Consider the following 14,924-nt stretch of genomic DNA (forward strand, 5'->3'; position numbering starts at 1 on the left):
AATTATCCCTCCCCTAACCCCTTTCCCCTTTGGTAACCATAAGTTTGTTTTCTGTGTCTGTGGGTCTGTTTCTGTTCTGTAAATAAGTTCATTTGTGTCATATTTTGATTCCATATATAAGTGTATCATATGGTATTTGTTAGGGTAAGAATTTTAAATGGGAAGGAACCAACATTCATTAAGTGACTTCTAACCACCAGGCACTATCCTATTCTTTTGTATATATGGTTCATTTAATCTTTCCAATAATCTTTGGTAGTAGGAATTATAATCTTCATTTCATGGATAAAGAATCAAGTCTCTGAAATGTTAAGAGATTTGCCTAAGGTGTCACAACAGCACATACTAGAGCCAGGGTTTTAATCCATGTCTTGCTAGTTCCAAAGCCTGTACTCTTTATACAATACTGTCCCCCAGAATGTTTACAAATCCAGAATCTTAAAAAAAAAAAGAGTTAGAGGGCTTCCGTGGTGGCGCAGTGGTTGAGAGTCCGCCTGCCGATGCAGGGGACACAGGTTCGTGCCCCGGTCTGGGAAGATCCCACATGCCACGAAGTGGCTAAGCCCGTGAGCCATGGCCGCTGAGCCTGCACGTCTGGAGCCTGTACTCCGCAACGGGAGAGGCCCCAACAGTGAGAGGCCCACGTACCGCAAAAAAAAAAAAAAAAGTTAGAATAAAGCCATAGCACTTAAGACTATGAAAGTTCATTATGAAAATATGAAGGTCATTTAACCCAGAGTACCTAGTGATTACATTCCAACCAGGACATTACCTCCAATTCCAAGGCTTCCGAGAGTAATTTCTGGGCATTTTTCCTAAATGTCTCGGTTTTGGAATCACTTCGGACTTCTATAGAAGGTCTATCCACGTGTTTTTCAATGAAAGTTCTCCACTCAGTGTAAACTTCTCTGGCAAGACAAGCCACTTCTGAATCTGAGTGTTGACGCATCTTGTTCACAGTGTGACCTGGAACAAGAGAACAGAAACCAAAGAAAAGGTTGTTCTGTATTCTTCTGAAAGGTACAGAACTGGAAGGACTAATGTGTGGCACTTAGCAAGTTATTCACACACCTAAGGATGTAAAGGCTCTTGTGCAAATGAAGACCTGTTTCTCAAAGGCTGAGATAACAAGATAATCACTGGGGGAGAATCACTGGGCTAGCCAAGGAAATAAGTCATAAAACAGAAGCATGATCAATAGATACTTAAAATGGAACACCTAAGGTACCAACTCCTTAATCCAAAAATTGCAATAAAAGAAAATGAATTAAGCATTTATCTTGTCTTTTCAGTACATATTATATTTCAGGACAACCAAACAGTCCTAGTTATTGACAGAATGTTCTTTATTCAGCTAATAAATGTGATAAAATTGACAGAATTTAAAAAAATTTTGTGGCCCATGATGAAATAATTTGTTCAGGTGACAATCAACAGTGGATGAAATCAGTCAATGAAAAGTTGATGGGGAAATGTACAATGAAAAGATGAGGTGTCATCATCTCCACTGATCAATCCTAACATCCCTAAGAATGGCACTATCAGATAGAGGTAGCACTTCACAGCCCTACCTATGAAGTAGTCTTGCACCCTCCTCCCAGGGTAAAGATGAACCATAACCCTAGTAACTAGTCATTCAAAGCTAACCTCCAGTTTATAGAAAATATGAGACAGAGGAATAAGTTAAATTATAGCATAAGAAACAAATCCAGAATGTGGGACATTCTACAGGACAACATTCAATCATCAATGGCACTTCTTAAAAAAGGGAGTAAGGTTATGGATTGCTAAAGATTAAAAGAGTCTTTTGAGTCCAAACTATCAAATGTGATGTGTGATCCAAATCCTGACTGGAATAAACCAATTAAAATATATTTTGAGATAAACAAGAAATACGAATATACACTGGTTATTAAATTATATCAAAGAATTATTGTTGATTTTGTTGAGCATGATGATGGCACTGTAGCTATGTAAGAAAACATCCATATTTTTTAGAGATGCATACTGAAGTATGTAAAGCTGAAATGACAAAGGTCTGAGATACTGCTTTAAAATACTTCAGTAACAGCACAAAAACACAAAAAAGGGAAAGATAAAGTGAATGTGACCAAACCTTAATAGTTACTGAATGTAGGTGAAAGGCCTATGGGGGTTTGTACTATTCTCTTTATTTTTGTGAATGTTTGAGATTTTCATAATAAAAATGGAAAAAGAGGAAAGGGTCAAAAAATATCATATGCAAAAGTACTTAAATAAAAATAAACACATAGAAAAGCCAAAGAAATCAAGTAAACATTTAGAATTAAAGTTCAAAAAGTGTTAGAATATAATATAGGTATACTTTTTAAAAAAAATCAATAGCTTTTTTATGTCAGCAATAAACAGTCAGAGTATAATAGGGGGAAAATCATGCTTAAACTAGTAAAAACCATAAACCACTTAGCAACTAATTAACAAGAGGGGGTTGCATGCCTAAGTGCTGTTTGTGTATGTACCTATCTCCTGAATAGCTCTGGAACCACTCTTAAACTCCATCCCCATCACCACTGACCTTGCCTTAGGGCATGTCGCCTCCAGATGACTCCGGCAGCCTGACTGGCCTCTCAGCCAAAGTCTGGAACCCTTAATGCCACCTTCCACACTGCAGCCAGAGCGGCCTTTATTTTAACTTTATTAGTTTCTCTTTCAGGGACATTTTTTACAACATTAATCTGACCATTACACTCCACCACTTAAATCTTTCAATCCTATATCCAAACTCTTATCTAGTCACGCAAGTACCTTCACAATCTGCCACCTTCCCATCTACCTCCTAGCTTCATTTCCAGCTATTACCCCACTGTCATCTGATACTCTAACTACTTGCAGCTGCTAAGACACTTCAATATTTTTCTCACCTCTTTACTTTTTTTTTTTTTTTTTTCTGTGCTAGGCGGGCCTCTCACTGTTGTGGCCTCTCCCGTTGTGGAGCACAGGCTCCGGACGCGCGGGCTCAGCGGCCGTGGCTCACGGGCTCAGCCGCTCCGCAGCATGTGGGATCTTCCCGGACCGGGTCACGAACCCGTGTCCCCTGCATCGGCAGGCGGATTCTCAACCACTGCGCCACCAGGGAAGCCCTCACCTCTTTACTTTTGAACATATACTCCAATGAGCATTTTGTCTGCCTGGAATATTCCTTCTTCTCTCTTCACCTGGTTAACTTACATTCTGCCTTTAAGACTCAGTTCAGGAGTCCCCTTCTCCAGGAAGTCTTCCTTAATATAATAACCCCCAGTCTTGGCTGGTACCTCTCCTCTGTGCTTCCTTAGCACCTCATGCTCCTGTTCATCACAATAACTATTATAATTAGTTGTAATTATCTGATCAGTTATCTCTCTTGCCCACCAAAGAGAGCTCCTTGAGGGCAAGAGCTGTGACACGTTTATCTTTGTGTCTCCCGCAGAAAACAGGCAGGAGAGGGCGGGAGAGTGGGTGTTTGGTAAATGTTGGGGAATGAGAAACCCAGATGAGGAAATATGTATGTTTTTACTAAAATATATAACAGAAAATTTGAGTGAAAGGGGAAAATATACCATATTTATGATGGAAAGACCAGTACAGAGATGTCAATATAGAAATTAATCTGTAGATTTAATGTAATTACAATAAAAAAATCTCAGTAGGCTGCTTTTATTAGAATATATCCAAATAGCTTTAGACTTATTTTAGAAAAACAAATGGGTAATAGCATAAAATACTCTTATGTATTATGAGGTATAACTAGCCTTATACGCTATTGGAACATATTATAAAGCAACTAAAATTATACGGACTGGCACCAAAAAAACAGATGGATAGACTGTGGCATAAAAAGTAAAGCTCAGGGGACTTCCCTGGTGGTGCAGTGATTAAGAACCCACCTGCCAATGCAGGGGACACGGGTTCGAGCCCTGGTCCGGGAAGATCCCACATGCTGCAGAGCAACTAAGCCCGTGCACCACAACTACTGAGCCCACACGCCACAACTACTGAAGCCTGCATGCCTAGAGCCCGTGCTCTACAACAAGAGAAGCCACCGCAATGAGAAGCCTGCGCACTGCAACGAAGAGCAGTCCTTGATCGCCACAACTAGAGAAAGCCCGCGCGCAACAACGAAGACCCAACGTGGCCATAATTAATTAATTAATTAATTAAGCTCAGGAACAAACCCTATTGTATATAAAAATTAATATATAATAAAAGAGGCATCAATGAACAAAAGGAAATGGAAAAGAATTCAATTTTGGGAAAATGGTCAAAACATTTAGAAAATTTCTCAGATCACACCAACGGCATAGCTCAACACTTGCTTGATTTATTTACTCCTCACATGTCGACTGAAGGCCTACTCTTTGTACTAGGTACGCTAGGTACTAGTCATGCAGGGCTGAACAAGAAACTGTCCCTGCTTTAAAGGTTCTGTGAAGAGCATCCTGGAGGTAACTTTGAAGGGAAGACAAGATTCTTTAACTTCTCTCTCTATCCAATTATCTCCCAGGAATTTTTATCTAGTCTTTCTACTGACCAGGGAAAGAAGTACATCAACACTTATCACAAGGAGGAAGGCGAAGGGGAGGAATGCAGAGCCCTCATTAGAAATATCTCAAAGGTGCTTCCTAGCTAGCAATGCTTAGTGAGGTGCTTAGGAAACACATGCCACTTAAAACTGAAGTCACTACTCAACACTTTCCTTTTCTGGCTGGAGTTCTCCATATCCTTGAGATTATTCATTCAGAAAACAATTTTTTGTACTGTTGGTCACTGTTGTGGATGGTAAAAACACAAAGGTAAATGAGACACTGCAGGACCTCCAAGACCTAAATTCAGGGCATTTTAATACTTTTACAGAGCACCTACTTAATGCCTGGTGCTGAGGATACAGACATGAATGAGACACAGTTCCTGGAATTTAACCTACACTCACCCTGCCAAAGTGTGCAAACAAGATTTATGTATAAAAATATTCATTACAGTACTGTGTACAGTAGCAAAAAGTTAAAAACAACCTACAAGCTCACCATTAAGGGTCCAATTTGTTAAATGAATTATAGTCCGTTCAAACAATGAATACTTGGCAGCCATTAAAGACTGCAATAGCTCTATGTGTAGTAACATGGAAAGATGATTACTTTACTCAGGTTCTCAGAAGAGCATGCACAGTATAAGCCAATATTTATTTTTAAAATTACATTTGTATATATATATATATATATATATATATAAACAATCACATATATTTGTTTATACACAGAGAAAAAGAGTCTAAAAGAATTTATAATGAAATTATTAACAAGGGTCTCCTCTGAGCCGTGGGACTGTATGTATCTATGCAGTTCAGCTCACAATCTCATGGGCTGGCTCAACCTGTAAGCAATCCTAACAGCACGGGATATGCTATACTAGAAGCACATTCAGGTTTCTTTGGAATAGAGATCCTTCCCTTCATGTGTTCCCCACCTAATCCTTTTCTCTCCCCAAGATAGGCACTGTTGATCCACCTTTATATACAAGAAATGAAGATGCACAAGTCCCACAGACAGTCCTTCTTATCGAATCCAATGGACCTTTTCCATCATGACATTACTTGATACCTCTGTGGCATCTGACACTGCTGCCTTTTTCCTTCTGAAATATTCTCTTCCATTGCTTTTTTTTTTTTTTTTTTTTTTTTTTTGCAGTACGCAGGCCTCTCACTGTTGTGGCCTCTCCCGTTGCGCAGCACAGGCTCCGGACGCGCAGGCTCAGAGGCCATGGCTCGTGGGCCCAGCCGCTCCGCGGCATGTGGGATCTTCCTGGATCGGGGCACGAGCCCACGTCCCCTGCATCGGCAGACAGACTCTCAACCACTGCGCCACCAGGGAAGCCCTCTTCCATTGCTTTTTGAGATACCACCTGTTACTGATTCTCCTCTTCCTTCTCCATCTCTTCTGCTGGCGGTATATGCCTTGCCCAACCTTTAATTACCTGTGAACCCCAGCTGGGACATTGTCCTTGGCCTCTTCTCTTCTTTCTTCACCTGTTTTCCCTGAGTAATCTTACCCACTCCTGTGGTCCAACTACCATCTGCAAGCAGATGACTCCCAAATACGTATCTCTAGCCTAAAGGCTCTCACTGAGCACAATATCCAAATATCCAGTCCCCTACTGGACATCTCTACCTGCTTATTTTGCAAGCACCTCTAGCTCAACATTTCTAAAATGGAAAATGGAACTCATTATTATCCCCCTCAGTCCCTCCTCCTGTATTTCTTGTCACACATGGCACTAGCATTCGCCCATTATTTTAGGCTCCTTAACATTTTTTAAAATATTTTTTTTGATGTGGACCATTTTTAAAGTCTTTATTGACTTTGTTACAATATTGCTTCTGTTTCATGTTTTGGTTTTTTGGCCCCAAGGCATGTGGGATCTTAGCTCCCCCACCAGAGATCAAACCTGCACCCCCTGCATTGGAAGATGAAGCCTTAACCACTGGATCGCCAGGGAAGTCTCTAGGCTCCTTAACATTTCTTGCATCTTTTCCTTTTCCTCATGTCCCTCTTTATTCTCCCTGCTGCCCTGATTCAGGTCCTCATCACCTCTCCACAGGTCTACTGCAATGACTTGCTAATCAATCTTTGTCCCCAGAGTGGCATTCTCCAATTCATCCTCTATATTAAAGTCAAATTAACCTTTTAAAAACACAATTTGATCACATCATTCCCTTACCAGAAGCCCTTCAGTGGCTCTCTCCTCTGTCCTCAAATTAATTTCTAAGTATAGATTCAAGCCCTCGATGACCTGGAACCTCTTTGGCCATACCTCTCACCATATCTCTCTCTTTCCTTCCTCTCCTCAGTCCCAGCCCTCCTACCCCTTTGGCCTCCAGGTGCTAAGTTCTAGCCATAGAAAGCAGCTTGCGTGTCCTTGATAGGGTCAGGCTGTCTGGCCTTCTTACATTTCTGTACTTAGTTCACACTGCTCCCTCTGCCTAGAAGGTTTAAGTGCCCACTTTTCCCTCTAAACTTGATGTAAACATCTTGGGGGCAGAACCCCATACCTTACTCCTTACTCCAAGATACATTTCCAGCTCCCAGCATAGTGCTTTACCAAAACAATCAAGAAACGTTTGCTGAACTGAATCAAACAGTTATATTACAAAGAAAAAAAAGTTTACATTTGGCTTTCAAATTGGCTTTGTACTAACATTTGAATATGGATGCAGCTGATTGGGAAAATTACACGATTGCAAACAAAATAATGGAACTATACTGTAAAGAACTGAATGAAAAGTTTCTAATTCTTATCCATTGCTAAGAACCCTTCCTGCTTACTACTCCAGATTTTATAGGAATTAAATCATTTAATTTTTTATAATTACACAATGAAGTAAATACTATTATTATATCTCTTTTTACAAAGAAGCTCAGCCAAGCAACTTGCCCAGGGCTTCATAGCTAGTAAGCATGGAAGCCAGGATCTGAGCATAGCAGCCTGACCCCAGAGCCTGGATACTTAACGCCCCAACACCCTGTCCTTCTCTATTATTAGGGACTGGCACACAGAGAGTGTCCAATAAAGTTCTGTTGAGATAATGTTCTTCACCTTCTTGATATTCCTAAATCACAAGTGCCAAAGGGCAGAAATCTTCGACTCTCAGGCCAGGGCAAGGGAATCACTGCTCTTGGCCTGCAGGGGGCAATACACCTCACAGATACTCCCTCAGGAGCCCCACCTGGACTGGTCACGAGGCTCTCCCAGCACCAGGGAAACGACCCCAAGAAGGGCAGGGGCTATGAGGAGACCTGGGAGATGCAAGCTTTGCAAGCAAGAGGGTGACAGAAGGAAGAGTAGCAGCAGGGAAGGCACTGAGTCTGGGGCAGGAAAAGAGGAGAGAGGAGGCCTAGGAAACCCTCTTCTATAAAAAACAACACAAAATGACAAACTTTAAATGAAAAAGGGAATTTCATGATAACAATAATGACAGTTAGCCACTGCACTGAATGCTTTACATTTAAGTCAATGAATTCTCAGAACAACCCTATGAGGTAGGTGCTATAATGATTCCCCGTTTAACAGGTAAAGAACTGAGGAACTAAGAGGTTAAGAAACTTGTGCAGGACATGGCAAGTAAGAAGCAGGGCCAAGTTTCAAATGCAGGCAGTTTGGCTGCAGAGCTCAAGTATTAACCCTATACTGTTGCCTCCAGTGATCATACAGTCCTACCTCCTCCTGATTCAGATGGAAAAAATGAGGCTCCATGACCTTTCTCCAAGGTCACAAGCTGGTCAGTAGCTACATCAAGGAAGTTAATGATCTGCAAAAAGTCATTATTTGCTCCATGAAGTTTATGTTAAAGCAAGCAGTGCCACTGGCTGGGCTTATGATCTAGGTCAAGTCCCCTGGGTTTAAGAGTACGGGGCTTCTGCATCCCAGCACATTGTTAAGACAAATTCCCTGCAGGAAACAGTCTTTTGCTCATTTAACAAACATTATCAAATATTTAGTAAGTACCAGGCCCTGTGCTAGACCTTGGGATAGAATGTTGAACAAGACACAGCCCTTTACTCAAGGAGCACCAGGTAGGTCTAAGCACAGGAGAAGACACCTAAACAAAAACAGTGCACCAAAGTGTTACAGGTCCTAAGATAGTGTTGAAGGGGGAAACCAAGGGAGGGCCAAAAGGACAGAGGAGTCAATTTGGCTGGCAAACGGGCCAGGGAATACCATGAAAGAGGCAATTCTCGTCCTGAGTCTTGACAAGCAGTAGAGCGAACAAGAGCATAGAACCTGAAAGAGCACAGAGTAATTGGAGGACTGTGGTAGGCAAAATAATAGTCCCCAAAGACATCCATGACCTAATCCTCAGAACCTCTGAATATGTTACCTTACATGGAAAAAGGGACTTTGCAGATGTGATTCAGGTTAAGGACCTCGGGATGCAGAGATGAGCCTGGATTACCTAGGCAAGCCCAATCTAATCATATGAGTCCTTAAAGGCAGAAGAGACAGAAGAGTGGGTCAGAGAGATGAGGTGTGAAAAGAATTTGACCCACCATTGCCAGCTCTGGAGATGGAGGAAGAGAATCACAAGCCACAGAATGCAGCTGGCTTCTAGAAACTGGAAAAGGCAAGGAAACAGATTCTCCCCTAGAGTCTCCAGAAAGGAATGTAGCCCTGCCAACACCTTGATTTTAGCTCACTGAGACCTGTACTGAACTTCTAATCTATAGAAATGTAAGATAATAAATCTGTGTTTTTTAAACCACTAATTTTCTGGCAATTTGTATGGCACTATTCATAGATAATGAATATAGGAGCTTATCAGCAGTTCAGGATTGCTGAATCTATGGGACAACCTAAGAACAGAAGGTCATTTGAAAGTTCCTTGCCACTAACTTATCCCATGAACTTGGGCAAGTCAAATCACATACCCATTCATTCACTCACTCACTAACTCATTTATTTATTCAACAAACATTTTTAGCTTCACCAAGAAGATTATGTTTCATCTGGGTCTTAAAGGACAAGTAAGAGCTTGCCGTGGACAAAGGTGCATCTTTGGGTTTCAGGAGGTGGCATGACATGGCATAAGTCCACCTTAGCTTTGTTGCTTATTATTTGGTTTCCGGACCTGGGGAAAGTTACTTTAAACTCTCTAAGTCTCGGTGTTCTCATTTGTAAAATGAGGAAATCAGTGTTCTCATTTGTAAAATGAGGAAATAATAATATTTACTTTATAGAATTGTTATATGGATCAAATGAAGTCGTAGATGTGAAAGCACTTTGTAAGTACAAGGTTTTTTGTTGTTAATCAATTATAAATGAAAATCAGATCAATATGATGGACTTAAAACTTCTCCCAGGGGCTTCCCTGGTGGCGCAGTGGTTGAGAGTCCGCCTGCCGATGCAGGGGACGTGGGTCTGTGCCCTGGTCCGGGAAGATCCCACATGCCGCAGAGCGGCTGGGCCCGTGAGCCATGGCCACTGAGCCTGCACGGAGCCTGTGCTCCACAACACGAGAGGCCACAACAGTGAGAGGCCCGCATACCACAAAAAAAAAAACAAAAAAAAACCAAAAAAAACCAAAAAAAACTCTTCTCCCAGAATATTTACACCTACAGTATTGCAGAAGTGGGGCATGCTTACCTACCAGGTTGAGTGCAAGGTCTAACTCCACTGACTCATCAGCCATTTACTCAATACCCCCGCCCACTGGTTTCCTTTATAATAAAGGTATTCAGTCACAGAGGCCCCATTAGGTGCCAGATCCGAAGGCTTTTGCCCAGCTGGCCCTCAACTTCCCAGACCACTTGAGAACAGTGAGATTACTCACTTCCCCTGCCTCTCAAAACACTCTCCTCCTTAGCCCGTGTGTCACTGCACAGCCCTGGTTCTCTTCCTCTCTCTAATTACACTCTTGCCTCTTCACCGGCTCCTCTTCCTCTTCCCATTTCCCTGCCACGGATATTCTCCCCTGTTCAATCCTTCAGCCCTTTAATCTTTTCTTTTACTCAGAGAATTCATCCACTTAAGTGATTTTAAGCAAATGCTTCGAGGCGAATGTCTTCCAAATACATATTTTTAGTCTAGATCTCTCATCTGAGCTTCAGTCCTACATCTCCAACTGCCTGCTGGACATCTGCACCTAAAGAGTTTATGTCAGAGCAAACACTGACTAAAGTGAAATACTAGGAGAAAACTCCCATTTGAAGTACACAAGAAAAGGCACTAAATTCTGATTTAAAAGAGGTGAGCTTGAGCAGATGGCAGAACCCATAGAGATGGTCCAGTAAAATAAAGGCACATATGGTTGGGATTCCGGGCACAATGGCAGTCTGCTAACCAAGAAAGAACACTGCCCCAAGAGACCTGGATTCTCATTATATCTCTGGTGCTAACTCACTATATGGCCCTGGATAAGTCACTTCATCTCTCTGAGTCTGAATTTCCTTGTTTATAAACTGAGGTAGCTAAATGGATTTAAACATTTATGACATTGACATTTATAAAGTTCAGAAACAGAAAACAAAAACTATAAGATCTCAACAGTAAATGGACAAAGAACACAAACAATTCACAAAAAAGGACAAAGTGCCAATAAACAAATAAAAAACAATCCATTCTACACAGCAAATGAAAATAAGATGTTATTTTTACCCAGTAAATTAGTAAGATTTTAAGAAAATTGTAGCAATGTAAATTGGAACAGTGTTTCTAAAAATCTAAGATTCAGAAATGGATCAGGACAGGAGATACATACCCAGTTGTTGTCTGAATTAAGGCCTCAGTTAAGCTGGAGAAGTGGACAGCCTCTCTGGCTAAGTGCTCTAGAGCAGCAGCCAAGGACTGAGCTCTGAGTTTTCTGGAAAAGTACCTCCTGTGAGAGGACAGGGGACAAAGATGGAAGAAACAGAGAAAGGCGAGAAACAGGAATACAGAAAGCTAGAAAGCGCCATGGAGAAAATCTTGTTTGACCCTGTCATTTTCATAATTTGATGAACATATCCTGAGCATCTGCTATATGCCACACTAATGCTTGAAATGCATTGGTGAATAAAATATATTGCATGGTCTTGCTGGCATAGAGTTACTGTACAGTAAACAAAAAATAACTCAGTAAATAATTAAATAAGTAATTAAAAACTCAGATAAGGGCTTGAAGGAAATAAACATTTAAAAAATAGATAAAGAATTGGCATGAAGTTCAGTGTCATTCATATTGACAGAAAAGAGTAATCAATGGTCTCAAGTTCACGGTTCTGGGAAGCTGAGAACTGAGATAAGACTACTGGATTTGGATAGAATGAAATCACTTGTGTCCTTAGAGAGAAGAATAGTGTTTGTGGGAGAAGCCAGCATGGAAATAATTTAATGAAGGAGGGGAAGGGGCAGAAATGGGAGTTGTGATTATTAATCATATTTAAAGGAATTTGGCTATAAAAGGAAGAAGTGAAACGAGGTATCTGGAAAAGATGGCAGACAATTAAAGGAGAAGATTTAAGTGTATCCGAAGGTAGAAAGAAAGCGCCAGTAAAGGGGGTATGGGTGACAACAAAATGAGAGGCATCATGGCATCCTCATCTCCACAGTCAATCCTTACAAAGTCTGGTCCATTCTCCCTGATAAGGTCTCCCTACGAACCTGTCACTCAACAGGTTAGGTTCTCTCCTATTTAAAAAATTAGAACTTTCTTCAATTCCACATTCCTTTCTGATATTGCCACCTCTCTCTTTCCTTTCAATACCAAACTTCTTGAAAGAGTTGTCTATTTTCACAGTTCACTTCCTTACCTCCTCCTCACTCAAGCTTCTGCCCTTAACCTTGCCTTTGAAACTGTCCTTACCAAAATCATTAATGACCTTACTTTGTAAAATCCAACGTGTAATTTTTAGAATTAGCTTCTTTGGCCCTTTGACAACGATGGACACTGCTGAGGAATCGCCTCTCAGAAGCCCTCCTTCCCATTCCATGACAGCGTTCTCTCCCATTTCCCTCCTCACACCTTCTCCATCTCCTGTGAGCCTCATATATTGATGTGCTTCAGGATTTGGGACTCGGCTCTTTGTTTTTCCTACATACTGTCCCTGGTCAACTGCCTCAGTTTCTAACTATAGGCTGATGAAGACTCTCAAGTATATATTTACTGTCCCTCCTTAGCTTTAGCCTTGTACATCCAACATTCTGTTGGACATTTCCTCTTGGATGTCCCACAATAGTGGGACACTAAAGAAACTGCCCAGAATTTTTTGAGAGACAAGGAGACATATGAGCTAAGGGGCATGGAAAATAAAAGATATAACAAATTTCTAATTGTAGAATCCCAGAACAAAGAAATAGAGAGAATAAAGGAGATGTGCTTTTTAAGAGATAATGGCTGTAAAACTTCTACAAATGAACATATATCTGCAGGTCCAGGAAATAGAATATATCTAGGTTAAATTAAAAGAAATACATGCTGTGATAGCCCATCTACAAGATAGCCCCCAATGATCCTCACCTCTTTGTATTCATAACCCATGTGTAGTTGTTTCCCAACTGTACCCAGGTTGGTCTGTGTGATCAACAGAATATAATAGAAGTGATAGTATGTTACTTCCAAGATTAGATGATAAAAGACACTATGGTTTCCATCTTGGTTATTCTCTCTTGGATCACTTATTCTGGGGAAAGTCAGCTGCCATGTCATGAGCAGCTCTATGGGGAGGCCCAGGTGATGAGAAACTGAGGCCTCCTACCAGCAATCCCATAAGTGAGCAGTTAGGAGCAGATTTTCAAGCCCTGGCCAAGCTTTCAGATGACTACAGTCCCAGCCAACAGTTTGACTATAACCTCTGAAGAGACCCTGAGCCAGAAGCACCCAGATAAGCAGCTCCCTGATTCCTGACCTTCAGAAAACCTGTGTGAGATAACAGACACTTAAGGGGCTACATTTGGGAGTAATTTTTACACATGGACAGTTAACTAATACGCATGTTAAGACCAAACAGTTTTGAATGGCTTACAAAGGGTCTTCTCCATCTGGTCCAGACTCTGTCTCCAGCTTATCACATTTCAAGTACACAAAACTTCTTTTAGTTTTTGCAATGTACCGTGTTCTCTCCCACCTCCAGCCCTCTGTACAGCTCACGTGATATACCCAGGCCTGACACATTCTTTAACATCTTTTCTACTTCCAACACATATACTCCTTGGACTAACTTCTCCTCATCATCAGAGCACTCATTGCATTGTATGATAAAGTCTTGTTAAATTGCCTGTCCTTCCATTAGACTGCAGGCTCCAAAAAGGTGGGACAATATCTGTCTCCTTCATCATTATGCCAGCATAGTTCCTAGCACAAAGAAGGTACTCAGTAAATATTTGTCCCTTACAGCCCACAGGATAGGGACAGGCAGGAGGCTAAAGGTGGAAGAATGTAAACATTCTCAGGCAATGATCCAAATGAATCTTCAGGCTAGCAACTGACCAAGGAACCTATATATTCCACACAACCTCAGGTTATGGCAAGGCTTGGGATAGGGTCAAGACTCAAAAGTTGGATGGTTTCCAGCTCCTCTTAAGTTATACCCCCTTGTTGTGGTTTCATTATGATTCTTGAATTGAAATCTCTGAACATCAGACACACCCATCCTTGAAAGCATATTCACAATGGTACTCAAAGGACAAATAGAAATGATTTTTAAAAAATTGTCATCTGTTCTGTATTTGTAGGACAATTCTAGACTATTATGTTGATATTTAAGATCTGATTGTAAGTGGTATTTGTGGTGTGCCTAAATATGAACATATACATACACATGTATACATGTCATAAAATATTAACCACTAGTACCCTCTACTGGTGGAAATACCTTATCTGCTCATATGAATGGTCTTATTGCCCTCTAGTGACCACAACCTATAAAGAGAAAATCTAGCAGCAGATGGGAGACTCTCCTTGGCTATAATGATAGGGTTTTATGTTCTTTAAGCATCTAATTTTCTCAGATTCTGGTTTATATTACAGGGGTGCAACTCTCAAGACTCTTGGGGGAAACTCTGGGGAATTTCACACAGCTCTTGCCAGCTGTTAGCGCCAGTCTGAAGCTGCTTTCTCTCCTGCTTCTCATGAACAAGAGGTCAAGGGGAGGCAGAGAAGGCAATGGCTGCACTGGTGAGGGCAAGAACAGCAGCTGTGAACGACTACCCTGGACTCCCTGGGGACTTGGGAGCAGCTTGAGGAACACATGTTGGCCCTCCCTCGCATATTATTCACAGTTGTGTACTGTACGAAAATGGTAATTCAACGTAGTTCCTGACTTACCTCTTAAAATATCTCCAATGCTGTAATAAATGATGTAGCAGCAAATGTTGCTATTATTTTGTTTTTACAAACCATGCTTTGGAAGTTATTTCTACTCGAGACGGAAAAGGCAAGATTT

The 14,924-nt window shown here is 41.2% G+C and overlaps 1 protein-coding gene across 3 annotated transcripts in view; it reads right to left on the bottom strand.

Annotated features, from left to right (window-relative positions):
* TCEANC2 (transcription elongation factor A N-terminal and central domain containing 2) overlaps positions 1-14,924 on the bottom strand; it is a 39,594-nt gene that overhangs the window by 9,179 nt on the left and 15,491 nt on the right. For all 3 annotated transcript variants that reach the window (XM_067007299.1, XM_059063481.2, XM_059063473.2), the window contains one exon: positions 773-966. In XM_067007299.1, coding sequence (XP_066863400.1) covers positions 773-966 — 194 coding nt within the window. The remainder of the gene's footprint in view (positions 1-772; positions 967-14,924) is intronic.

This window comes from Kogia breviceps, chromosome 1 (genome assembly GCF_026419965.1).
Source record: "Kogia breviceps isolate mKogBre1 chromosome 1, mKogBre1 haplotype 1, whole genome shotgun sequence".
Lineage (NCBI taxonomy): Eukaryota > Metazoa > Chordata > Mammalia > Artiodactyla > Physeteridae > Kogia > Kogia breviceps.